The 26,898-nt window shown below is 43.2% G+C and overlaps 1 protein-coding gene across 4 annotated transcripts in view; it reads left to right on the top strand.

The window, feature by feature from the left end:
• SETD5 (SET domain containing 5) overlaps nt 1-26,898 on the top strand; it is a 68,921-nt gene that overhangs the window by 34,039 nt on the left and 7,984 nt on the right. For all 4 annotated transcript variants that reach the window (XR_008468642.1, XM_054215835.1, XM_054215836.1 and 1 more), the window contains 14 exons: nt 1,284-1,526; nt 6,480-6,628; nt 6,948-7,065; nt 7,492-7,601; nt 7,887-8,133; nt 8,338-8,418; nt 11,600-11,863; nt 12,736-13,056; nt 14,678-14,920; nt 18,505-18,634; nt 19,866-20,119; nt 22,017-22,073; nt 23,573-24,040; nt 25,798-26,084. Coding sequence is in view for 3 of the 4 variants with exons in the window: in XM_054215835.1 (XP_054071810.1) it covers nt 1,284-1,526; nt 6,480-6,628; nt 6,948-7,065; nt 7,492-7,601; nt 7,887-8,133; nt 8,338-8,418; nt 11,600-11,863; nt 12,736-13,056; nt 14,678-14,920; nt 18,505-18,634; nt 19,866-20,119; nt 22,017-22,073; nt 23,573-24,040; nt 25,798-26,084 (2,972 nt within the window). In the remaining variant the exon portion in view is untranslated. The remainder of the gene's footprint in view (nt 1-1,283; nt 1,527-6,479; nt 6,629-6,947; nt 7,066-7,491; nt 7,602-7,886; nt 8,134-8,337; nt 8,419-11,599; nt 11,864-12,735; nt 13,057-14,677; nt 14,921-18,504; nt 18,635-19,865; nt 20,120-22,016; nt 22,074-23,572; nt 24,041-25,797; nt 26,085-26,898) is intronic.

A 26,898-nucleotide genomic window follows, 5' to 3' on the forward strand; every position in this document is an offset into this window, starting at 1 on the left:
GGGTGTTTGATGTAAGGAATGTAGAACTGGTTGTGGCCACTTCTGTGAGGTCAGTTATCATTTGATTACATCAAAGGTATTTTAAGCTTGGGCATCAAAGTAGCACACAAGTTTAATGTTGGGTGTCCCTAGCAGTGTTGCCTTGTTTCTCTCAGCACCCTCTTAACTAGGGATGGATGGGACAATATAGTTATCTCTGACTTCATGAAATACTGGTAGGTGTGGCTGTCTGATACAAAGCTTATTTGACAAAAAAAATAGGCTTGCGCTTAGGGCTAAACATGATCCTAGAAACACAAGAGTTGCCTTGAAGCTCACTCAGTTCCACCTGACCCCAGTGCTGTAGCTGACTGGCTCCTAGCAGGTGGCTCAGAGGAAACAAGACAATCCTGTGGTGTGTCTCTCTGTATGCACCTATCTCCATAGTATGCAAGTGCCTTGAGAGGGTAAAAATGCATTAAAACTCTTAATGCTTTTAATATATATAATGAAAAAAACGATTGTTCTTCAGCGGTCCTTGTCACTAATACCTCAGTGTCACATGCGTGTCAGTCCCTTATGAAGCCAGTTAAGTTACTGACCTCTGGAATATCATTTGTTGAATTACTTCAACTGTTGTCGAGTAATGAATGAAGCTTAATTATATTTTTTTTCTACCAGCTTCTTTTTTTCCCTCCAAGATGGTATAAATGAATTACCCGATTTTGCCCTCTCCTCTTTACACTGCTTAGGACTTGCAGTTTTAACCCTCTGGGTGTTAGCTTATGCTTTACTTTCAGTTTCTTCAAACCTTTGTGACCATTTAGCTAGAGGGTTCAGAAGTATTTTGGGATCAGTCAGTGCAAAGATTGAGATACAATCAGCATCATCTAGCGTTATGTTGGACATGAGTGGGTTGACTGTAAGACAAGCCTATGTGAGATTTATTTGCCTTTGTGTGTTCTGTTCCTTTGCTTTTTTTAATCTACTTAATTATTTTTCCAAAGTGACTTAAAAAGAACTTTTTCTGGCCATGTACTGGCTTAATTTTCTTGTATGTAACAGTGCCGAGTACCAGCTCTCAAGAGGTCTTAGTCCTGCACAGAGTTGTCCGTAGATTCCTAAGTGGCACTGTTGTACGATGTTTTGGAGCATGTAGGGTCTGAAAAAAGTGTTCTCATAACCGACGCTTTCTTAGATTGGAATAGATTTGTCTTTTTTGTAGCATATTCATACGCTCAGAGCACTGTGGGTAGGTTTTTCCTGTTGTGCGGCAGCCATTCACCCTTTGCTGTTTGGTGCAGAATTCCCCTTCTGAAGCGCATGCCTTGGATGAAAACACAGCTGAAGGGTGGGAGAATCGAATACGGCTCTGGACAGATCAGTACGAAGAAGCTTTTACTAACCAATACAGCGCTGATGTACAGAACTTGTTGGAGCGTCATCTGAACTCTAATAAAGAATATGTGGGCAAAACTGCTATGCTAGACACAATCAACAAAACAGAGTTGGCCTGCAATAATACTGTTATCGGATCCCAGATGCAGGTAAGAACCATTGTGACAGAAGTGTGGGGTAGGTCAGGTCCGCTGGTTTTTAGGCATAAGGTGTGGGCATGGGTGAAAAATACCGTAGCTGGTCATGTCATTTCAGACCGATGGGCATAGATGTGATGTAAAAGGGAACAGAAGAGATGCCAGTACCAAGACAGATTCGGAAACACTCGCATTCAACCAAACCAGTGTTGCTAAGTTGGGAATATTTTGTACAGTTCTGTGATATGGTTCACAGGTATTTTACCATAAATACTTTTGGTCGCTGAATGGCTTGAGGCAGAACCAGATCTACCACTTGCTGGAGATAGAAATTTCCTGCTTTCCAGCTGGGTTTTCCAGTCCTTTTTTTTTCTTTTTTTTTTTTTCTGGCTCATGCTGTGTGGAAAACTATTTTAAAGAATTTTTCAACATTATTTCAGTGTTCTGGATGACTCTTTGGACTCTGGTAACTTTCAAATACTGCACAACTGTAATTGATTTTAGGGAGCTGTCTCCCAGTAACTTTTCTCTTTTGAGATGTGCGATGATTGGTGTCTTGCCAGCTTTATGGAGTGCATGCAGACAAGGAGAAACAGGAAAAGGATGTGTTTGTGTGGTGTGTGTCCTCCCTACTACTCTTCTCAGCTGATGTTTCGTCTGGTCCGTGTTTCATTGAACAGAGAGCAGCATTCCCACTCATTTCAGGCTTTGTGGGGCTTCCTTGTCCAGGAGAATGGAGATAGGTGCAACTGAAAAGGATGGGCTCCAAAACAGATGTGGGGCACCTCTTCTGTAGAAGGGGAGCAGAGTCAGAAACCTGAATATCAGGTATATGTTTGTGCTTGAATCATTCTTGTTTATATCAGCTGACTCACCACTCTGTGAAGTTCACGTGCTCCCTCTCACCTTTCCCTCTGCTTTCATGTAGGTGAAGCACATCAGGCAGAGCACAGATATTGCCAGTAAGGGAGAGTGCAGAAAGAGGACTTTGGACCCAACTTCCTTCCACTCTTGCCTCTAGTCCTGCAATAATAAGACTTCTGTGGGGGTTGGGGAGAAACACTTCTACTTGGCTATGTGAGTAGCCTTCCTAAAGAGAGCAACTGAGGAAATACAGGAAAGAAAAAGTTCTGCTTCTCTAGAAATCTTAATATTTTCCAAGTCTAAATGTAAACTCTTCTGTCTCCTTCATATAAGTTTGAGGAAAAGTCCTGAACTAAGTAATAAAACATATGCTGTTTCTTTTTCTTTCTCACCTTCATAGAGTACAGCAGGAGTACATGGTTATGAAAGATATACATGTATGTGCTTGTTCTTGTCATGCTCTCTTGCCCTCTCCCTTCCTGTACAGACATAGGTTTTCCCACAGGGAAAAGTGGCCAGCATTCCAAATCAGAAGACTGCAAATGTGATATATCCCAAAGAAACAAAAAGATAGAAAGTTGCAAAACTTCATAGGGAGCTGCAGTTACTCTAAACAAGCTGTAGGTAGGTACCTATCGTTGTGCATGTTGGGAAAGTATAAAGGGACTTTAGTGACTTTGTAGTTCCTCTTGGATACTGAGGAAAGACCAGGTGGGCTGTCCCAGGCTGCTGCTTGTCAACCCTTACGTCATCCTTGTTTTCTCTGCGTAGCAGATGGCGGCGGAGTGTTGTGAGGAGGAATAGCCTGCACAGGTGTGGAGTGCGTGATCTCTCGTCCTGAACTTTCTATTTTTGTTCCACTCATTTGTCTCGTCTTGGTTAGGCAAACTGAGAAGGCTTCTTGGTTTGCATCAGTTCTCTTTTAACTAGATATCATCACTGGATGTAAAAATAGCTTTTCTGGCAGATAAGGAAATAGGTACTTTGAGCTAGAAAAAAAAATTAGGGAGGTCGTGTCAATATGCAGATAGCAGCTGTGTGTAGAAGACGGGTATCGTAACTGCTCTATTTGGCCATGAAGAATCTGGATAGAGGAGAAAGGAATAAAAATAACATGTTTTACGTGCCCTGCATACTCTCACAGTTGAGAGAATTGTTTGACTTGGGTAAACAATGATGCAAGTGTATACTTTAAAAAAAAATAAAAAAGAAGAGAGAAAGACAAAGAAAGCATGACCTAACAGCTTCCCCAAGCCAGGAGGAGTAGGGAAGAATGGGTTTGGAGTTATACATGCAGGATACGGGATTTTGCTCATTGGAATGTTTTGGATAAAACAATTCTCAACTGCCCTAATGATGCAAAGGGAAACTCGTGAAAATATGAAGCTGTTCAGCGTCGTGAATAAAATCATCTTAGTGCTGGCTGCTGCCAGATGCTTGATGGACTGAAAGCTGTGAATCACTTTTCTGCCTGCTGGTTGCCAAACCAAACCCAGGGTCAGTATTTGCCCTTTGTTGCCTCTGATAATTGCTGACTTGAGCTCAAACCCCTGATTGATTTCACATTCTGAAGTGAAGAGCAAAAGGGCCTTTATAAAATAAAGCCGCTGAGTATTATGCAGATGTTGCTCTGCAAACATACCGGAACAGTTTTGTCTGATGAGCAGTCAGCAATCCCTAGCCTATGACATGAATAAAATCATTTGTTCTTTTCACACATGAAAGCATGGCAGCTAATCCTCTTCATATTTCTAAATTCAGAGAATGAAAACAAGCTGAGCTGGGGTCTTATCAGAAAAGCTATGAGATCATTCCTGTTTAACCAAACTCCAATAATTGTTAAGTTTTACAGATGCAGAGCTTCTCTTTCCTTTCATGGGCTCTCTTCTCCCCCCACCCCACCTTATCCCACCTGTGTACCCCAAGCTGTTTTCCAGCATGAGGTGAACAGTAATACAACTCAGTCATGGGCCAAAGGTGAGAGTGAAGGCTACCAGACATGAACTCCCATCTCTGAAAGATACTAAGATAATTTGATAGAGTAATAGAATAACTTAGGTTGGGAGGAACCACTGAAGGTGGTCTGGTCCAACCCTCCTGCGTAGGGCCAGCTTAGATGAGAAACCGATTATAACCACAAACAAGTGGTAGTATAGAAACAAAATTATTCAACTGGAGACACGCTTGTGTCTCAGACCTAATTTACCTACTAACTTCAGACACTTTCTCCTTATCTCCTTTTGTCATGCACTGACAAATCTAGTCCCATTTATTTATTCTCTGTTACCACAGTTGGATAGTACAAAGTGTATCCAATGTTTTTAAAATAATTCAGTCACTATTCTCAGCAATGTAAACAGTCTTATCCTACAGTTCACTTGTGTCGTGGGTTTGTTGATCAGAAATTGTGGGCATCAGTGTGGCTTCTTAATCTGGAAATAACATGTTTCTTTTATGCCAGTTCAGTAGACTTGGGGAATCCTCTGTGAGCTTCTGTCAGGACCTGAGATAAGAAGAGATGAACGACACCCTGCAAGGCTTTTCTGTCTTCAATACATGCATGCAGGTTTTTCCAATTGCTGGCAGATACAGTGGTATGAAAAAGAGATATACAACATAGGCAAGTTATATCTCTAAGGGGAGGTCTGGAATAGCAAGACCATCACTCCCATCTGCATAGGTTTCAAATGAATATTTTTATAAAGCTGTCTTTATCCTGGACCTGAGTAAGAGAAGTCAATAAATAGATCTTTCTTTACTGGGTGATCCAAGATCTGCAGTATAATGTCATATTAAAACAACGGAAGTCATCTTCTTCCCAAAGAGGTTTAATTCGGAGCGCATACAAGATTGCTACCAAAAAAAATGAATATGTCTGTCGTTCAGTACTTTCATATGGTCAGTACGGAGGGTTTCACTTGGTTCCCAGTGCTGCCTTAAGGCATTAACTTTATTTCCACAAGGTTAGAACATCATACCTTCTGTCATTGTCCAGACTGACCCCCTTCTTAAGCTAATGTGATTTTTATCCATTTGAGCAGACTGCTCAGTAGCTGTTTCTAACAAGAGAGTTTTATCAGTAGAAGTTGGGAGCTTGCTTTTAATAAAATCTTGTGATTTACTTCTGATTTAGATAGATGACTGTCATTACTACTGAAGTAAGAACACTTATGCCTCAGTTCACTCCGGAAAAGTATTAAAACTGGGTCCTTATGAGTGGTGAATAGCATGCTTAGGAAAGAGCAGGCACAGCTCTTGTGGTGAGGCAGCCAGCCGTCTTCACACAATTTTTACTTGCAGAGAAGTTCAATCTGTTAAGCAAGAGAAGTACTTTGTTTTTATGGAAGAAGTCTTTCCTGTGCACTAGTACTTATAATATCCCTTCCGTTATTCCATAAAATGTGTTTTATTTGGATGTCTGTGCTTAAAGAATGTTGTGGTTTCATACTGTCAAGACACATTGTTGTGAAAATCCATTGTAATAGAACTGTAGACTTTAACATATAAAGAAGATTCAGCAACCTGTCACTGCTTAGTGAAAAATGTGTTTCTTCGTGTTAAAAAAAACCCCACAAACCAAACCAACATCTATAGCACTAGTTGAGCAGGCAGATGGAAGAGGAGTTTCTGGGTGGGTATAGAAATTGCCAGCTTAAGTCTTTGGCCTGTTAGCTAGAATTTCCCATCCTCTGCAGAAGGAAAAGCTTGTGGTTTTTTCCTCTGAATATGTGACAACCCACAATTTAGGGAAGATTTGAGTTATTCAGGCTGTGACAGTGGCCGTAATTGCAGAGCAGTTCCCTGTTAGCAGCAACTGACAGGTCTGGTTATGCCTCCTAGCTGCAAGACTGAAATACTTGGTCTGATATATTTGTGAGACTTGCTGTTGAAAGAAAGGAATAAATACTCTTTGCTTTTGATAAATATTATCAAGGTCATTAGTCGTTACTAAACTGTTACAGAATAAACAATGTATTCACCTGGCAGAGTTTCTGTGTGTTGCTACTAGAGTAATTTTTCTTTTCATATAGATAAAATATTCTTCATGAGTTAGAGGCCTTTGCTTTAAATTCTCGTGTTTTGCTCTGGTTTTTGTTACAGCTGCAGCTGGGAAGGGTGACTCGGGTTCAGAAGCACCGGAAGATCCTGAGGGCAGCAAGAGACTTGGCCCTAGATACCCTCATAATTGAGTATCGAGGAAAGGTTATGTTACGACAGCAATTCGAGGTCAATGGGCATTTCTTCAAAAAGTAAGAGTACTATGAAGTGATTAATATGAGAGCATCATGGCACGGAGAGACTAGTGTCTCTGTGGGGGCCTCTACAGGGCCCTTGTCAGCTGTGCCATCCATAGAAACGTGAAATTAAATATACAGCCTCAGCTTGATGCTCCGCTTATGGACCAAAACCCTCTGAAGTAGATCTGTTTCACTGTGATGATGGAAGTGCTTAAGTGTCCAGAGCAATAGCGCTGATGGAAGCACTGCTTCCAGTGACGTGAGGGACACCTGTTATAAGAGCCATGGGAATTGGGTATTTTGGGATTGAGACATTCTGTTACTTCTCCAGGCCATATCCCTTTGTGCTGTTCTACTCCAAGTTCAATGGCGTTGAAATGTGTGTTGATGCCCGCACCTTTGGTAATGATGCCAGGTTCATCAGGCGTTCCTGCACTCCAAATGCAGAGGTAAATTCTCTCTTCACCATCACTGCAATATGTTTTACTTAGGCCTAGTGCATTCCCTTCTTAGGGCTATTCAGACTTAAAGTGCAGTAAATGGGGTAAATTGTCTGCATCTCTTGCTTGTTTGATGGTATATACTTGGAAGATGAGAAAGTTTGGGAACATGAGGGTATTCTTTGGGAAGAAAAGGTTTCTTTTATGGCTTGCTTTTGGCTGCAGAATGATAGTTAGGGTAAGCAGGTGGTAGTAAGTGTAAGTGGAAAAGCACGGGATGAGACAAGAGCAGTGAAGCAGGCTTTTCCCTATGGAGAATTTAGGCTAATTATTCATGGGATAGATAAGAGCTACTTTGCAGAAGGAGGCTTCCCTCTTGGAATTAAGAAGTGCAACTTGTGGAGATGTTAGTTTCTCTCTGCTTTGTTTAACAAGGTTCGTCATGTGATTGCTGATGGGATGATCCACCTGTGTATCTATGCTGTTGCCACCATTGCCAAGGACACAGAGGTTACCATCGCCTTTGACTATGAGTACAACATCTGGTGAGTCCTTCACCTCGCCCAGGAGCTCTCCACTGCCCTCCTGGACTGGACATCTTCCTCCAGCCCTTTCCTCGCATTCTACATTTTGCTCCGTTTTCTACTGAATTGCATTTTCCGGCTATTCTGTCCAGTTCTGCTGGCATATTCTCCAATAGAGGCCATAAGGTAGCCTGCTGTCCTTGCTTTGGCACGTGGTGAGATGTTTAGTAGGAGATGCATTGAATGTCTCTGTACAAGGGTTGAGAAATGAAGAGTGACACGAATTATGTTTGTGTTTTGGAGCAGCAACTATAAAGTGGACTGTGCGTGTCACAAGGGGAACCGGAATTGCCCTGTGCAGAAACGTAGCCCAAATGCTGCAGAACACCTACCTCCACCTGTTTTAGGCACACTGATTGGGGCAGAAACACGCCGGCGAAAAGCCCGTCGAAAGGAACTAGAAATGGAACAGCAGGGCATTGCATCGGATGAGAACAGCAGTCAACAAACGGAGGAAGTTCCCGAGGGACCTGCAGCAGTCAGTGACAATGAGGTAAAACCCTTGACACTTTTTTAAATATATTTTTGTCATTCTGTGGTGTGGAATCTGGTCTAATACAGTACTGGAATCTTCAGAACAGAAAGTGCAGGAGGCCTTTTTTAAACCTTTTGCACCTTAGATTACCATGGGAATCTTGGTAACTTTAAAACAGCACCGGATTTTGTTTGACAAACTAAGTCTGGGCTTCTCTCTCAGGTGGCAGAGAAGGAGGAGAAACAAGAAGGGGAGAAAGAGGAGCCTGTAGATGAGCAGGGAGCCTTGGTGCACAACCGACGGGCAAGTACCTTTCTCAGTCCACGTGTCATCCCCCTTAGGATTTCCTTCACAGAATCATGGGATTTTTCAGAGTTGGAAGGGACCTCTAGAGATCATTTACTCCAACTCCCCTGCTAAAGCAGGATTGCCTAGAGCACATTACTCAGGACTGCATCCAGGCGGGTCTTGAAAGTCTCCAGAGAAGGGGACTCCATGACCTCCCTGGGCAGCCTGTTCCAGCGCTCTGTCACCCTCACCATAAAGAAGTTTTTTCTCATATTTGATCGTAACTTCCTATGTTCCAGCTTGTGCCTGTTACCCCTCGTCCTGTCACTGGGAACCATTGAAAAGAGTCTGGCTCCATCCTCCTTCAGCCCACCCTTTAGATACTTGTAAACATTAATAAGGTCTCCCCTCAGCCTTCTCTTCTCCAGGCTAAAGAGTCCCAGCTCTCTCAGCCTTTCCTCATAAGGGAGGTGCTCCAACCCTTCCATCATCTTAGTTGCCCTACGCTGGACTCTCTCCAGTAGTTCCCTGTCCCTCTTGAACTGGGGAGCCCAGAGCTGGACACAATATTCCAGTTGTGGCCTCACCAGTGCAGAGCAGAGGGGGAGAATGACCTCCCTTGACCTGCTGGCCACACTGTTCCCTATGCAGCCCAGAATTCCGTTGGCTTTCTTGGCAACAAGGGCACACTGCTGGCTCATGGATAATTTACTGTCTACCAAGACCCCCAGATCCTTTTCTTCAGAGCTGCTTTCCAGCAGGTCCACCCCTAACTTATACTGGTGCCTGATGTTCTTCCTCCCCAGGTGCAGGACGCTACCCTTGTCCTTGTTGAACCTCATTAGGTTCTTCTCTGCCCAGCTCTCCAGCCTGTCTAGGTCACGCTGGATGGCAGCATGGCCCTCTGGGGTGTCAGCCACCCCATCCAGTTTGGTATCATCAGCGAACTTGCTGAGCATACACTCTGTCCCCTCGTCCAGGTCGTTGATGAATACGTTAAAAACAAAACAGTAACAACCAGGCTGACTCCACATCGCAGGATTTATGTTGATGTACTGCAGAAGGTACACAACAGGTTTGTTTCCTGGTTGCAAGGTTCAACTGGTACTTTCAGGGCTGTTCTGTAGTACATAACATACCATTAACAAGACACTTGGCACCAGATTCAAAAAAAGGTAATTGTACCCTTTTTATATTCCTGCTGCCCTTCCTTATTGCCAGTACAAGAATTTATGGACCCATACGATGAACCAGAACCTGATTCTTGTTAAAACTTGACCCATTTTGCTGGGTTAAGATTGTTAATGTATATCCGTTCCCTCTGTGTGTTCATAAACATGTTGCCGTGTGGGAAAAGGGGAGGATCGAGTGGCCAAAGTTGATTGAGGGGTAGACCACCAACAGCACTATCAGCACAAATCAACAAAATTTGTTATGTTCTTTATTAGGAAATCCCTTTGTGCTCCCAAATTGTTGTTTTAGTCTTCTTGATCAAAATATTTCTTAGTGCTCGTGGATCTTTGTTAACACAGTCCCTTCTTGGCCCTCTTCTGTGCTGAGTAGAGCAGTTGGGTTGTTTGGGTTTTTTTTATTGTGCTTCTTATGGCACCTGGGATTGCTTCCTGGATTGGAATGTTTTATGCATGTCAGTGGAGGTGTTTTGTCTCTAGTTAAGTCATTAATTGCTTTGTTTTGTTTTGTCAATTTGTCAGTTCCCCCCCACCCAAAAAAAAAAAAAAAACCAAACAAAAAAAACCAAAACCAAAAAACAACCAACCAACCAGAAACCCAAGGAAGAAAAAGTGCTTCATCCTTCCTGCTAGGCAACAAATTTATTGGAGCTTGGAGTTCCCTGTTTTTCCTTTGTTCACCAAATACCCTAATCACCCTTCTTTCTCTAATCGGAGATAGGGATCTTCCGTGTGTAAATTTCCTGAGAATGCTTTAAATGTGGAGATGGTGCAGCAGATTGCAGAGCTGAGGGCCATCCAGCAGAGAGATCCTTGGATTATTTTATGGATTTTTTAGAACAGGCAAGATAAAGCAGTCAGTTTCTATTGAAATTTGAATAAGAGCAGTCACCCATCAGACTGGCCTTAAGATTGGAGGGAAGATTTCATTTTAATTCAGGGAAGCTGATCTTTTCCTGGGACAGTATAGTTCAAGAAGACAAAGTGAAGTGTTTCCCATTGGCCTGTAAACCCTATTCCTGTGCATTACACCAGTTAATCTCCTTTAATGAGATTCAGTTTTCTATACTTGGCACCAGATAAATACCTTTATCTATAGTTTTCTCCGTCTCTATTTTTTTGTGTGTGTCTATTGAATATTTTTGAACGGAAAACTGTAAAGGCCAGGCTGCTGTGATTGAGTACTGCTGTGTGCTTCAAGATATTTTCTCCTCCATGACAAGTCTCAGAAGGCACTTGACCCCACTTCTTAAAATTCACTTGATTCAGCCTGCTTTTTGCCAGTCACTGCAGCATTATTGTACTGGACCTTTTTACATGCATAATTACCAATTATTTCTGACACAGCTAGGTGATAAGATTTCCTGTCCTTTCTGTCTACCTAATAAATGCCTTTGTTTTGCCTCTCTATTCTCTCATGTTCTGTTTTTCTTATCCACTATGTAAGCTGCTCGAACAAAAGCTCTTATTTTTGAGCTGGGTCATCTCCTGACATCAGGGAAGGAATGAATCTGGATGATTTTAGTCAGTTTGTGTGGCGTGTTATACTTGCTGCAAATTACCAATTCACTTACTTCTGTAGCCTCTGGCTTCTGTTTGCTTCTAGTGTTTGGTCATTAGTGAGTAGCTCTATTTGTTTCCAAGTCTTCTCTTCACTCTATTTATTCTTTCTTACGGTTTTTAGTTCTTCATAATTATGCATTTCCTTGTGGCTATTTTATAAATATAACTCAGTAGTATCTAAGTGGTCCTATTTAAGAACAAAGTCTAGTTCTTCTAGTTACTCTATGAACACATGATTATGTTGTTGTTATTCTGGGAAATTTGCCATGTTGAAAAATGCAAATAACTGAAAAGAACTGCTTCTCTCTGTCCCCTTTCTGGCTCTTGTCATTGCTATTTGGCAGTTGTTTCCCTTCCTGTGCTGCATCCCATATCTGTTCTTGCCTCCTCCTCTTTACATGCATAATTTGCAGTGCTGACATAAATTTACTCTTCTGTTCTAGTCCCGGGAAGACAGGAAGGTAGAAGCCATCATGCACATGTTTGAAAACTTGGAAAAGAGAAAGAGGAGACGAGAGCAACCGTCAGACCGTAACAGCACTGATGCTGAAATCAACATCAATTCTGAAGCTCCTGAGCTGGAGGATGTAAAAACAGAGACCCCTGAAACTGAAGATGCAAGTTCAGCACTAAGTGCTGCTGCTCCAAACGTTTCTAACAGTAACAGCAATACTGGGGTGAACACACGACGGTCTTCACAAGTAGTGGTAAGACAAAGATAGGCCTGTTTAATAGCTTGTACCAAGCTTAGGTGCAACATATCTGATCATAAGATCGTTCAGGTTGGGAGGAACTTCCTGGGGTCTCTAATCCGTTCTGTGTCGGGCGGGGACAGCTCTGAGGTCAGACCAGGTTGGCCAGGGTTTTACCCAGTCTTGTCTTGAATGCCTCCAAGGATGGAGATTGCACAGCCCCCCGGGAAACCTCTTCCAATTCATGACTGTACTCAATGGTAAAAAAATTTTGCCTTGTATCCGGTCTGAACCTCTCATTTCAGTGTATGTACATTGATGCACCACTGCATCTTCTTGGTGGCTTTTGTCTGGATGTAGGAAGACTGCTATTAGGTCTCCCTAAGTCTTGTCTTCTCTGGGCTGAACAAGCCCAGCTCCCTCACCGAGTGGACCCCTTCTGTACTGATGTGAGCTTAAGTTGAATGTGTAACTGGAGTGATTGAGGAATTCTTTTGCTTTTTCTTTGTTTTTATGGCCTGGTCTACTTTGGATGCCTGTGTTCCCATTATATGGCAGGGCCTAGATACTTGCCTGGAATCATACGTGTCAGCTCAGATCAGGAGTAAGAGCGGTTACCTTGAGACGAGTGGCAAGTTTCATACTTCTGCTTTCTTCCTTAAGACCAATGTTCTGGTTGACCCCTTTAAGAACACAGCAGACAAAATGATAACATGCCAGTCTTTTAGAAGGATCCCCAAAACCATCTTATGAGCCAATACAAACAGGGTCCATCCAGATTTTATGAGTCAGGTAGTGTCAATTAATAAATCTCAGTCCTTGATCCTGTGTGCAGAGAAAAGGAATACTCTTAGAGGTGCTCGGACTAATGACAGTTTATATTGTAGGACGCTGTTCCTGAAAAAACAGTTACTAAGCCGGCTCCAGCAAAACCCTCCAGGCCTCGACCAAAAAGTCGCTTCTCTCGATACCGGACCAGTTCGGCGCAAAGACTGAGGAGGCAGAAACAAGCCAGTTCCCAACAAGCTGAACTCGCACAGGCTGTCCCAGAGGAAGGAAGCGCTGCCAGCTTGGTAACCGCAACAGATGTCAGCAATGTAGAAGGTCCAGGGGAAGGCAGACAGTTGACGGGATCTGACCCAACTGCTATCCTGGCTGCAGGATCTCAGTCTAATCGAGCTGCAGTAAAGTACCCCAAAACTAAAAAGGTAAATATGATCAGGTGCTTAAGCTGGAGAGGGGGAAAAAGAGGTTTTGTGTGGCCTTTGGGGTAAAGTTGGCTCAGGGAAACAGTTCTTCAAAATAGTTGGAATTATGTGACTTTGTATTTACTATAGTATTTGTTCTGTAGTGGCTAAGAGCCCTCATCGTAGTTCAGAATCTGGCTGTGCAGCCCTGTACGCACAAAGATCAGAAAAAGAAATTAGCTGATCCTTACAGAAAGTCTACATTGACCTAAAGTACCAACAGGGTGGTACAAGTGCAACAGGAAGGGTCTCGCTTTTGGGTGCAGAAAGGAGTCTAGAAAGAGGCAAATTATGCAGCTTGTGGGGAGGTGGGGGGCAGGGGCAGGAAGAAACTGCTTCCAGTTTGAGCAGCCCTGGGAGAGAAGGATTGAAGCAGCTTGGCAACATAAAGAATTGGGTGATGGAGCCTGAGTGAGGGAAGCAAAAAGCAGATGTTTCAGTACTGGTGTGGAAGGCAATGAGAGGCATGGGAGACGGCTGGCAAAGGCCATAAGGAAAACAAGCTGTTTGTATTGTTCCTGCAGGGAAACAAGGTACTAATAGAAAGATGGGGGGAGAGCTGGCGTGTGCACAGTAAGCTAGCAAAAGCTTTTGGCGGCACCATGCAAAAGTGGTCGTTACAACTCTGATAGGCTAGCTGGCATTTAAAAACTAGGTGCTGATAGTTTGGGAAAGAGCACTAGATTTTGAGCCCAAAAGAAAGGATTTTTATTAGAAAAGTTTGGATGCATATGATCTCATTAAGTTTTCTGCGTATTCCCAGTGTTTTAGGAGCAAGGAGAAAAAGACTGTCAAGCAAGAAAGTTACCTTAAATCAAGCAGCATAGAGGTGTAGTGAGACCTGCTTAAAAAAAACAACCAACAAAACCATCTTGAAATAACCAGGGTGTTGCATCTTGTGAAGGGTAGTAAAACAAAGGCTCTCTCGTGCATACCAGCAAGAGAATGAAGAGAGAAAAGTGGAGTCATTATGTAGTAAAGATTACTTAGAATTTAAAAATTAATGTAGAATGGAATAAAAATGTGTTTGCTGTGGGAATCGGTGACAGTATCTTTTTGGGCCAGGGTGTGATGGCAGGCTGGAGGGTATTTGTTTAGGACAAAGCAGAAGATATTAGCTTTCAATTTAGAGTTAAAAACCAAGAGGGAACGTGAGTGCAGACTATAGTGTACGAGCTGGGAGAAACTTTTAAGGGAAAGGAGGGAAAATTGCAGAATCTATCAGGCAGCTGCCTCATACTGGGCATAAATTAGCCATTAATACATTTCGGTTTGTAGCTAGAAACTAGTTTTGAACAAAGTGATCAAGTTTGGGGAGACCTTCTAATAAGATTAATGGAGCCTAAAATCAACGTAAAATTGAGCTGCTTCTGTAAAACTGGATTACCTGTTATCGTACCTGCAACAGATGAGAATTGGGTTTGATGCAGGAAGTCCTGGCTCTGTTCCTTCCTCTTGAGGAGGAGGGAGGTTTTAGCATGTGGGCTGACCTGAGCGTCGCTTCCCCCCTATGCCTCTGTGCTATATTGCCTTTCCTCGTCACCTCTGCTAGTTGTATTGACATGTGTGTTTTCTCCTTCAGTATCTTGTTACCGAGTGGCTGAATGACAAGGCAGAAAAGCAGGAGTGCCCTATTGAATGCCCTCTCCGCATTACTACAGACCCAACAGTTTTGGCAACTACCCTAAATATGTTGCCCGGTCTCATCCACTCCCCGCTAATTTGTACCACACCTAAACACTACATTCGTTTTGGTTCACCTTTCAACCCTGAGAGGCGTCGAAGGCCCTTTCTGTTGGATGGAATATACAGCTCCTGTAAAAAGGTATGTTTGCTCATGTCTTACCTTCGGGGGCTATATACTCATCAAACTCTTACCGGCACCCTTGTAAAGTTGTTGTGTCCTCTTGGAGCCTCTTTCCATGTATTCCTGCTGAGCTGGCCTGGCCTGGTGCATCGATGCAGTCTCCAGGCCATGTCTGCTGACCCTCTCCTAGCCGGGGTTCAGCCCTCATCCTTGCCTTTTACCATGGTAAAAGTCACTGTTCTGTGACGCTCTTAGAAATACGTACTTTTAAATCTGCAGCGGCCGTTTTTTATCCAGCATATGCAATTCAAGGAGTTTTAATCATTGCCCTTAGAATGTTTTATGTTACCACTTCACAGTCAGAGGATGGTTAGCGTTGTGGGGATAGGACAGTGTTGCAAAAGACCTCAAGAATACGGTGCCTCAGTCAAGATCCATTGTCTTTGCAGAGCCTTTGTTGTTTAGCAAAGCTTTGAGTTTGACTGTTCCCAAGAGCAAGCCCACAGCTCTTTGTTTGGGATCGTAGACTGTCTATCTACAGCAGATACTTGTGGCTGTGCAGGAAGCCTGAACTGAGCCCAGCTGAGGACTTCATTCCTCCAGAGATGGTATGTGGCCAGTAAATACTAGCATTTACCCATCCGCAGGGAAACAGTAGTTCAGATTAGTTTGCTCAGTCAGATTTCTATCAGAATCCTTCTTGCCTGTCGCCTGTCAGCTTTGCTCAGAGGCTGTTCCAGTTCCTGTACAATTGCCTGAGAACAATTTTATGGAAATCCTTTCTGATCTTCCAGTCTTAGTAGCTTTCAAAGTCAGGGGCCATATCCTAGTTTCTTTGCCTTCCTTTGAGGGACTTTTTCCAGAGAGAAGCTTGGACTTTGCTGTTTCCACCTTCAGCCAGTTTGTGTTGTGCACTAACAAGCACCTACAAAAAGAAGCTGAGGTCTTTCTTGGGTGTTCCCTTAATAGGTAAAGCTCTTGGCTGTTCGTATATACTTGTATGAACAAAACCATGTTTGTTTCCATGTGCCTGGGCAATCTCTCTGTGCGTTTTTAAGCTGAGAACTGCAAGGTTCAAGCTGCTTTTTTGAACCCTTAACAGTGTCTTCGAGCCTCAGGGAAGAGAGAAGCATCCAGAGCAGAACTGGCAGCGTTATTCCGAATTCTCTGCTTGGTGCGTTTGCTGTGCAACTGGCCAGCAAGCTCACATTTCAGTGAAAACTGTTATCATGGAACAAGTCTTCCAATCTCTTACTACCTTTGGCTCTTTTCTAGTCATATGATAATTCTCACTGCTGGAGAGGGAATGAACTAGTTTCACTGTGGACAACTTCCATTTAATCCACGTCTTCCCTTAAGCCAAGTGTCCAAAACTGGATGTTGTGTTACAGCTGGGGCAGCGGTCTGTGTCTTGCAGCCTATTCCCATTTTGTTCATCCCAGTATGGTGACCAGGTTTTCTTTGACAGGTCGATTTCGACTCGTGTTCAGTTCATGATTTACTGTGTTTGTTAGAACAACCCATTAGTTGTCTAGCCTATAATTTTAGAAGTGATTGTTTCTGGCTTTATGTGGTACTTTGTTCTAGCCTGTGCTGAGCTGAGTCCTTTTTTTTGCCCATCCATTTCCCAATTTAGTAGGAAAATCTTGAGTACTGTCTTCTAGCATGTTCTCGTTTCTCCCAGGTTGGCATCATCTGAAAACTTAAGTACACTGCCTGTTCCATTATTTAAATAATTAATAAAATACTGAAAGCTTCTGTGTCCAGAACAGATGTTGCAGAAAGTAATTTGATAAATTTCTACTTTTTGAAAGTAAATAATCCATAACTGTTCTAGTTCTAGGAAGGGTTTTCATCCACTTTGTAGGAGTTACCCATTTTTTTGTGGAAAATGCTTTCTAGCATTTAGTGGTTTTATCACTAACAGTCTGGAGAGGTAGAAAAAGGCTGCTTCTCATGTTCAGGAGTGTTTAGAAAACTCTCCCAGGGGAGACCTCCTTTTCAGCCAGCTGAGGTCTACAAGTGGTCCAGAACTTGATGACATTGCTCTCTCAAGACCTGATCTTTCTGTCTTGTCTGCTTCTGACTACTTAGGAAGGCTGATTTATAAAGGCTGTTGAAATAGATCACATATTTTCTTGGATTGTCAGCAGGCCTTTCCCTTAAACTACTGAGGACCGTGCCAGAAAACCTCAGCTGATGATCTCAGTTTGCATCCAAAGCATGCCAATATCTGAACCTCGCAAGGAAACTGAACTGTATAACCTGCTCACGTTAATCACACATTGTGCGGTGACTTGGCTGTCAGATCAGGTGCCACATTTGAGGTAGCATTGCTCCAGAGTAGCTGGCACTTCTCACTTTTCCTGGTGGCCACAGTGGGATCCATTGAGATATATTTGAACAGAGAAGGAGTCTCTGCTGTACAGTAGTGAAGGCCATCAAAATAGATCCTGTCACCTGCTCTTCATCCTCCCATTGAAGTTTTTTTCCACTTTGAGGACTTTGGCCACTGAGTTTCTGATGCACTTTCATGATAGCTTTGAGGAATCATAAGTCACATACATGTAATACATATTGCTGGCCTGCAGATGAACTGTGGATTACTGAAAGGTAAAGTTCTGGTTTGAAACCTCTCTGGCAGACTAGAAGGCTGGTAAAGTCAGTCCTTTGGGTAAACTACACAAATGCAAATCACTGTATTAATTTTTTCATTTTGCTGAATTGCCTGGACGTTTTCTGTTATATTATGGCAGGGTTTTTTTATAGTAAAGTAAGCAAAGGTTTCCTGCCTGCCATCAGGAGTCAGTTTGTATCAAGATAGAGGGCTGGCACACTCACTGCAGGAGCTGATTTCCTGAGACTTCAATTCATGTTTACTTGCATGCGATGTGAAATACTCTTTACTGTCCATGTTCAGAGACCACTGTGACTTTTATCTCTTTTATTAAGTAGCTGAAGAAAAGATTTGCTTTTATTATCCTCTTCTTGTTTTAGTTCCCTTGAAAACTGCTGCTTGCATTTTATCAGATTTTTTTTTTTTTTTTGCTCTTTGTCTCTGGCAGCAACCATGGTCCTGGAAGAATTGTTATGTGATTAAACTCAGCCATTTCTCTGCTAGAATTGTTAGAGCAGAATCTATGTTAAGCTCTAGTATGCCTTAGTGGAGCAGGGGGACAATGTGTTTGTGCTCCTGTGCAGGAAACAGCTTTTCAGGGTTTTAAGATAGTTCATCATCTTACCTCCTTTTTCTTTTAATTAAGATTGCCTTTAATAATTTTTAGCTGCCAGAGTTTGGGATTTTATTAATTTGTTATTTGCTTTTTACTTATCTTTGTGTTATTGCTGAAGACTGCTGATGCCCAGAACACATCTTATCAAGAGCACGTAGTCAGCCCCATCACAGTAGGTGTTAGACTCAGCGCTAACAGCTGTGTTCTAACGGGTTCCTGTCTGAGCACACGCGAAGGAGGTAATATCAGTGTTCGGAGCAGTCTGCCCTGCTGCACAGGAGTGTAGGAGTTTGTGTTGAGTGCAGCCTGCAAGATTACAGAGAAAGTATCGGAGGGGTTGCACGTTTATGTAGTCTCTTTCTGTTTCAGCGCTGGATCAAACAAGCCCTAGAAGAGGGGATGACTCAGACCTCACCAGCTCCGCAAGAGAACAGAACCCAATGTCTATACCAAAGTAACGAGAACAGCAGTTCTTCCAGCATCTGCAAAGATGACACAGGTAAGTGCTCAGCACCATCAGGGCAGCGTGGGCGCTTGAGTGAAACTGGGGAAGCTGCTGAATAACAAAGGCAGCTGTACAGGATGACATCTTAATGTGTACTGCTGCTTGATGGCACAGCTTTTTGGCAGGTGAGAACGTTACTTTGCCATTCATTCAAATTTCTGCAGACCCATTCTAGTTTGAGCATGTGTAAAGTTTCAGTATTTTCCTGTGAAAAGATAATCACTTTATCTTGCATCATCAGCCTTGGTGCAGTGTGATCATTTGTCCAATAGAGGGGAAAAAAAAGAGAGTACAATATCATCTCTTTTCAGCAGGATGCTGTTAGATGGACAACTAAATATCTGCTGACTATAGGAAGATATAGCAAAGTCTCACAGGCACGTATGTAATAAGCGAATGATTAAGTCTTAAAGATGGAGAAGCTAAAATCTGTGAGTAAAGCAGCAGAATGGTTAAATATTGTGTCTGAATCTTTCTACAGAGAAAGAGGGTGAAGATCTGCCCAGTCAGGGACCAGTTTTCCAAGACGACAGACAGGAAGCTAGACAACACAGAGATAATACAGAATTGATTATTGAAAAGTTAGATGAATAAGAAATGAACAGAGTGCCAGAACCAATAAATGCACGTCCCCGAGCAAGACCTGAAGAAGCAAACAACTGGACTGCAGAATTTACTGAATACTTTTTGTTTGTTTGTTTTTAACTGAGCATCAAAAAAAAAAGATATTATTTTGGATAGCGGTAGACCTGAGGGAAAGACGTTAATCCTTTGTGGGAGTGAAATGTGTTTGGACTGTGTTGATGTAGCCTATAGGAAACTATTAGGTTCAGGTAATGAAAACTGAGCTGTCTGTGGTTTGTTCAGAGCGGTGTCAGTGACATGTCCTCTGGCCACTCTTCTCCACTCTCCTCTACTGTTTTTATCCCTTCCTGGCTCCCTTTCCCCTAGCTCCCTCTTGTGCTTGCTTTCTTCTAGTTGAAATATTTCCTTTCCTTGGTCACTGTATGTTCCTAATTATGTATTGTCCTGTTATCAGTATCTAGGCGTGTCTCAAGACTGGTATTGAAGTATTTCAGAGGTACTTCATTTTTAGGAATCTTTCATAGTCACATGGGAGACTCATGGGCTCCATTTGGGCTGGGAGTAGGGGGAAGGGAGACAGCATGTGGTTTGTACATGGTTAATGGTGCAGCCCTGTCGTCAGCTCAGTTTGTTTTTTCAGACTTGCTGAGTCCCCTGAAGAAATGGAAGTCTCGCTACTTGATGGAGCAGAATGTTAAGAAGTTGCTGAGGCCGCTGTCTCCTGTCACCCCTCCACCTCCTATCCCTTCAGTTCCTGGTTCAGTGAGCCCACAGCTGGCTACACCCTGCTCATCGCTGCCAGGAGAGGAGGAGAGTCGCAATGGTTATGGCATGATGTTCTCACCAATTCCTTCTCTGGCTGCTAGTCGCTGCAATACTCCGCTACAGTTTGAGGTAAATCCAACCGGAGACTGGGAACGCAAGAAAAGGAGGAACTGGAATATTTGCAGCAGAGGTAGCACTAGGGATGCCTTCCTTTTTGAGTATATTCCTGAGCAGCATCATAGTGTCAGACTGAAAAACCCTGCCGCCTTTCTTCTCTGCTCCACTTCTGGCCAAATCCCCTGCTCTGTTAAATGGCAAACCTTGCTGCAGCCCGGCTGCCCCTCACTTCATAGCTATCAGTAACATTAGTCTAATTCTTTTCTCCATTTCTCCACAGTAGCTCCCAAATTTTGCAGGCTTTTTGGTGTTCTTAAGTCAACTTCCCCATTTCAGATCTCTGTGCCAATGTGGCTTCCAATCCCTGCCTCTTCCAAAGATTGCAACAGTGCTCCACTTTTCAAACGCTGTCTGACATCCTCAGCTCCTGTTTCCCTAAACAGCTTTCACAAACCCCAAGTATGGTAGAAATACTTTACATTAGCTTCCACTATATTCTTTGGTTTTCCTTTCCCTTGATTGGGTAGAAGGAAAATACCTTATACCTTTGATTCCTTGATAGTTTCCTTTTGCAGAAATTTGCAGAGGTACTGAGCAGGCTGTTAGGTGGTTTCCCTTGCTCTAACCTCTGTGGAAGAGTTATTAGCACCCAGCCAGCCAGGACCTTCCACTTTGTGTTGCTGCTCTGTGCCTGTGAATAGAGATCATGCTGGTTTTGCAGTTCTGTTTTTATTTTCTAGTATTGCATATTTTCATTTAAAAAACGGAACCCTTCAGGCTGGCTGCTCACGCTCTGCCAGTTAAAACCATTAAAAAAATATATTGTGCCGTGACAGACTGCTCCGTACTAGGGACTGTTTTGCAGGAATCCCTCATCTGTTTTGCAACAGGGCAGACAGTCCTTTGTGGTATTTTTAGCTTAGCGTGCTCTGATTATTTTCTTTGAGAGCCCTTTCTTGTAAGCTGTCTGAGAGGCAGATCTATAGAGGTTAGCAGGGAAGATTGTGGAGCATTGAAGAGAGAGATGAAAGACTGTTTCAGGCACAGAGCTTGATTGGAAATGATCCTTACCTTTGCTGTGGTTGAGATGGCAGATCAGGGCAGTGTTGCCATGGGCCTCCACAGTCTACTCACTGATTTCCAGTCCCACCTTAGTGTTAGTTATTTCTGTTGCCATGCGTAAGACGTGGGGAGCCTGGATTTCACTGAGAATCTATACCTTACTTGCCACTTTTTAAGCATATTTTTTCCTCTAGTAGAAGAGTCTTAACAGCTTGGTAGACCATAGGCTTCTTTGTTCAAACTCTTGTGTTTCTTTCAGCGCAGCTTATTCCTATCTCTATTTTATTGTCATGTCCCTTTGATTTAGTTATCGTCAATTCTAACTTGAGCAAATACATCTCACTGTGTAAAGCGTTATACCTCAGTCCTGTGGCACTGTAGAAAGAGAACAGAAAGATTTTTTGTTTTCTAGTTTAAAGTCTATGAAAGTTCACTACAGTGTTTGAGGGATCTTAGTTTCTTTTGTCTGGGCAAAATCAGGCTTTCCGTTTCTCCCATGTCATCAAACTAAATGCCATAAATGGCTCTCTGTGTATTTCATGATGCAAAGTCTGTATCTGACAGCATCAGAAATATGAAGAACAAGATGTTTCTTAGCACTTATGTGCTCTGTTTTGGGTACTAAGTTATAGCATGAAGCATGGTAACCCAGTCCTGTCTCTGTGCTTCCAGGAACTTCAGAAACCACTTAACTGCCAGAGTTGCCGTCCAGGGTGGAGGGAGTTCCTGGGATGGTCTTTGTTTAGAACAGCCATTGCTAACCTCTGTGCTTGTTTTTTAATTGATTTTTATTTTGATTCTTGACTTTCTAAGTAGATGAATAACAAGATGCTTTTCCCTCCTCTAGAACGTATCCTCCCCTGAGAGTTCCCCTGCGCATAGGCCTGAGTCCATGTCACCCGAGGTAATTGTCACACCGTCTCAATTGCACTTGAGGCCGGGAGCGTGTGTGCTTTGTGTGTGTGTGTGTGTGTGTATCTGAGGCTGTGGTGGGAGGGGAGGGATGGGAAGAGCAGAGGCGGGTGGGAATAAGGGTGGAGGATCAGTCACAACAAGGCTGAGGAGAGTTTTCAGGGTTATCACAAGAGAGCAAACAAATTGAAGACTGGAATTTATTATTCCCTTGTTGACACTGGTGGGAAACAGGCAGTGTGAAGACCTGGTGTCTCAGCTGCTGAGGTGAAGGCAAGAGGTCTGGGGACCCTGGAAATGCCGTAATCAACTTCAGCCCTGGCCCAGCAGATGAGTGGTGTGTGATATTTATTCAGTAGCAGCAAAATGACTATGGTGGAAGAAAAGGGAAAGCATTCACTAGAGTTTTGACTTCTGAGGACACAGTGGGGCACCTGACCTGCTCTTCAGCCTTGATTTATCACCTGTTCACTCGCAGACTTAAAATGTTGAAAGGAGACGCCAGAAAGCAGTACTTTGTTTGCCTACTGGCCTGTTGTAAAATGTGAGTGGAAGTATCTTGCTCGGAGGCTGTTTCGGAGTAGAAAATACACACTCCTCTCCAACGTGGCAGATTATTTGGATCTGTAATACAGCAGAGGAAACATTCTCAGCAGCTGCAGCGTGGCAGAGCTGATGCCTGGTGCTGCTGTGTTTTTCCCAAGAACTATAGTCCTGCAAAGAGGATGAAATCGTGTCAGTTATGCTCATTGTCTGAGATCCTGACATATTAACATGGTGAAGGAGACGATTATGCCGTTGCCCTGGAGGTTTTTTGGCACTTAAAGTAGATAAATGGTTATACCATTGTGTCAGTGCCTAGTGCTCCAGAAACTGTGACAGCGCAAAGATGATGCCATTATGGTTTTGTTAGAGAATGTAAAATGTAGAAATGCAGTATAAATTAAATGAATGTACTATTGTTAGAGATTTCCAAAGCTCACAATAAGTGAAAACAAATGGCTTAGAGGTCCTGGGCGTTTCATTGTTAGGAAGTTAGTAGTGGCTGACTTGGGACAGTCAAGAACTTGGCTAATAAAACAGCAAATGGACAGCAGATCTTTTCTGTTCTCTACCCATGATGAACCTAGCTAGTACTATGTGTTAACATCAACTTTGGGACATAAGAGGCAATTGAAAATGCTGGGTTTTCTTCATTGACTGCCCGGGGATATTGCTGAGCCTTATCCTCTTGCTGCAATGAGACTGATAAAGGGGAAAGGGCACCTCATACTGGGCAGCTAAACTGATTATCAATTAGCCTCAGTCCTTCCCCTGTAGAATGAGCAGAACAGTGCAGGAAAGGGACCAGAGGGGTGATCAGAAAGCAACTGGAAAGCCATAAGCTAGCATTGTACAGAATACTTTCTGACTATGTTTCTCTCCCCACCCTTGCCTGACCCTTTTTCCTGACTTCCCACCCCCTTCCTATATCCATCTTGGATTTTCCAGCTCTGCCTCCGATCCGACCTGGATTTGAAGGGTGGGTACCTGGATTCTGGTGCAAACACCTGCCCAGAACGACCATCGCTGCTCAGCTTTGGATCCTCTGATTTGACTCCACAACCCTCTGTAAACTCTACTTCAGAGATGAACTTCCCAGGGAAAAGTGGGGAAGCACAGATGCTGCTACGAAGCTCTGATCAGGCTTTTCGGACAGAGTTTAATTTAATGTATGCCTTCTCCCCATTGAACGCTATGCCACGTGTAGATGGGTTGTTGCGGGGATCTGCTCCTTTGGGAGAGAGGAAGCCAATGAATTCGGAAGCAGGATGCTGCAGTTCTCCTGCCGAAGGATATTTCAGCAGACACGAGTCAGGGCTGCTTAAAGAGACAGTGCATGGATCCATGTCTCCCAGCGGCGAGAGGGCTTGTGAAGGTGTCAGATCTGCGCCCCAGAATCCGCCACAAAGGAAGAAGGCAAGTATTCTTGTAAAAGAAACTCGTTAAGATTGCAGGAACCTGAGCAGGAGCAGCCGACACCACGGGAAGGACTTAGAGGGAGAACGAAGAGGGCAGAATACAACTAAAATGTATGCTGGGCAAGTAATTCATCCATGGATGAAAACAGTCTAAAAGAGAGAGCTGCCCTTTAGGCAAGATTTTGATGTGAGAGGTGGATGCAAAATACCACAATGAACATACCTCTTCTGGGAGCACAGAGTGGAGAGCATGATGCTTGCAGCTTTCATAAAGAGTTGTTAAACTGAGACAAGACCCACAGCAATAACACTGTGCAACTCCACTGGTTGGTAGAGGTGTTATTTATCAGGATGAAAAGGGTTCTTACTAGGAAAGAAGGTCTAATGTTTCGAAAGAAAACACAGGCTGTTTATTAGAAGGTATTAGAACATTTCCATTAATATGGAAACATAGTAACATTGCAAGAAAAGTAAATGAAGGTTGTTACTTAAATTTTAGCTCTTTGAAACTCAAACCACAGGAATATTGTTTAAAGAAAACAAACGTGTATTGGTTTCTAATAGCAGGCCAGTGGCCGTCATGGGACTAAAACTGAGTGAAAATGATAAATCAGAGGTTGCTATGATAAAACTGGGTACTCATAGGACAAATAAACATATGCTTGTGTAGATGTGTATCGGTGCCTTTTCCTGTACTTGGATATTTTTTTTACCACAAGTGTGGTAACTCAGATCACTTGTATAAGTGTCCGGCTGGATGGAGTATCTGATTTTCATTCCATTTCTGGAGGGTTTTGATTTTTTTCCTTTTAAAGTTACACTTGCCTTAAAACCTTCATATGTTGAGTGACTTTTGGAAATAGCCTGTTTAAAGCTTTCTATACAGGCATTGAATCATAGTTGATGAGTTCTTCAGCAGACCTGAAGAACTTCTGCGAGTACTTCTGCAAGTACTTTATAGGGTCTGTGCCTCATAATAACTCTTTAAGGGAAGGTACAGTGAAAGGTAAGTGCTCAGCTGGAAATACTTGTTCTGCTGTCCCTGTGTTATGAGAGTGCATTATCTGGGACCTTTTGGCCTGTGCCTTTGACAAATCTGAGACTGCTTTGCACAAAATACATTAAACCTTTGCTAAAAGTAATTTGTTCAGGTGATAGTGCTGGAAGGTTGCAATACTGGCTGCTGAACCACCACAGCAGGAACCTGCTCTAAGCAGGTAAAAATTCTGTGTGAGACTATCAAGTTTTTAGCGTTAATGTGGCTGAACTAGTATGGGTGAACAGGACTCTCTGAAGATACCAGTTCTGTGAAGGAGGCTCTTACTTTCTGGTTTTGAGATGCACAAATAGTGGTACACATTTTATATAAGGTCACAAACGAGAGAGAGGGAGTGAAGGGTGTTGAGAGGAGGATATAGAGGCTTGATGCTTGAATACGCAAGCATATACTGAAGTAATGTGAAATTCCAGGTTGTTAGAGAAGCAAAAATGAGCTGGATATTTCCACTGAAGTATCGGTCATAAAGAGTAAAATGTGGGTGAGCATGGCAGTCGGTGAGTGATCTAAATTTGTACCACTTAGCTCTTTCTCTAGAGTGACTGCAGGTTCAGGAAGATTTTATAATCCCAGTATAGCTTTTAAAGTTTTATCTGCAAACCCAGAGAAATAGATTCTTAAAATGGCGTGTGGGCATGTTCCTCCCCCGTCCTAGTCCCTTGCGTTCCCTGACTCATGGCTCTATTTTTCTCTCCCAGGTATCTCTACTAGAATATCGCAAGCGGAAACAAGAAGCCAAGGAGGGAGGCGACTCAGTGCGATGTACAGGGACTCCTACCCGACAGGGCAGCAGCAGTTCTGTGACTGACACAGATGGCAACAGCCTGCCGGGCTCCGTAGTACGAACCCCGTCCTCCCCACAGAGTGGCTTCTCCCCTTCTCATCCCTCCCTGCCTCATGTAGAGGACATCAGCCCGCCAGACTCGAGGGGGGCTTGTTCCTCAACATCACTCAGCAAATCCCAGGAGAACATCAGCAGTAGGTGGTGAGTGTTATCCTTCCAAGCAAGCCTGAGATTGCTCCACAGAGAAGGACCAAACTCTCTAGGGGGCATTTCCATAACAATAAGTGCAGTTGGATGGATTTTGTCGGGTCTCTTGGCATTGTTCTCTTTCGTAAGTGCTGAACAACCGTGAAGGATACCAGCAGCCTTCTCAGCCTGCCCTTTAGTTCTTGGTTTAGATATCAAAAATCTGTCGTGAAAGATACAAAGTTAAACACTTGTCTGTCTCTTCCACCAGTTTCTTTTTAAGGTCTCGGGTTTGAAGGTCTTACTCTTGCGATGAGAATTTAATCCAGGTCTTTTCTTGCTGAACCTCCAACTTTGTTTGGACACGTGTGATACAAAGTCAACTCCTATTCAGAAGGAAAGCTAACAGAGGCCTCTGCACCTTTGCATCTGAGAAGCAGGGACAGTGAAACAACTCCAACTTTCCTAAGGCTTTGCATATATAGCTTGAAGAGCAGTTACCAGACTGCAGTCAGTGGCTTGCCAAAGGCGTGGAAAAACCACCTTTATCCTGTTACCATGAGAAGGTTTGATAAAGGGAAAGGCTGGTCTTCAAAAACTTCAACCTGATAGTAATGTCTGGTCCAAAAAATGAAGTAATGCAGCACTGAAATGTGGAGAGTTGTATTATAGCGTCAATGAAGCGATGGTTAGGGTGTTCTGCCGATGGGAGCTATGTGATACACTGGCTCTGCTGCTTTGTATTCAAGTGCTGTTCGTGCACACCGCAGGCAAAAAGGCATACCTTTCTTAATGCTGATTCTCCACGTACGCAGCTGTGTCACTGCTC

This window comes from Rissa tridactyla, chromosome 10, assembly GCF_028500815.1.
Source record: "Rissa tridactyla isolate bRisTri1 chromosome 10, bRisTri1.patW.cur.20221130, whole genome shotgun sequence".
NCBI lineage: Eukaryota > Metazoa > Chordata > Aves > Charadriiformes > Laridae > Rissa > Rissa tridactyla.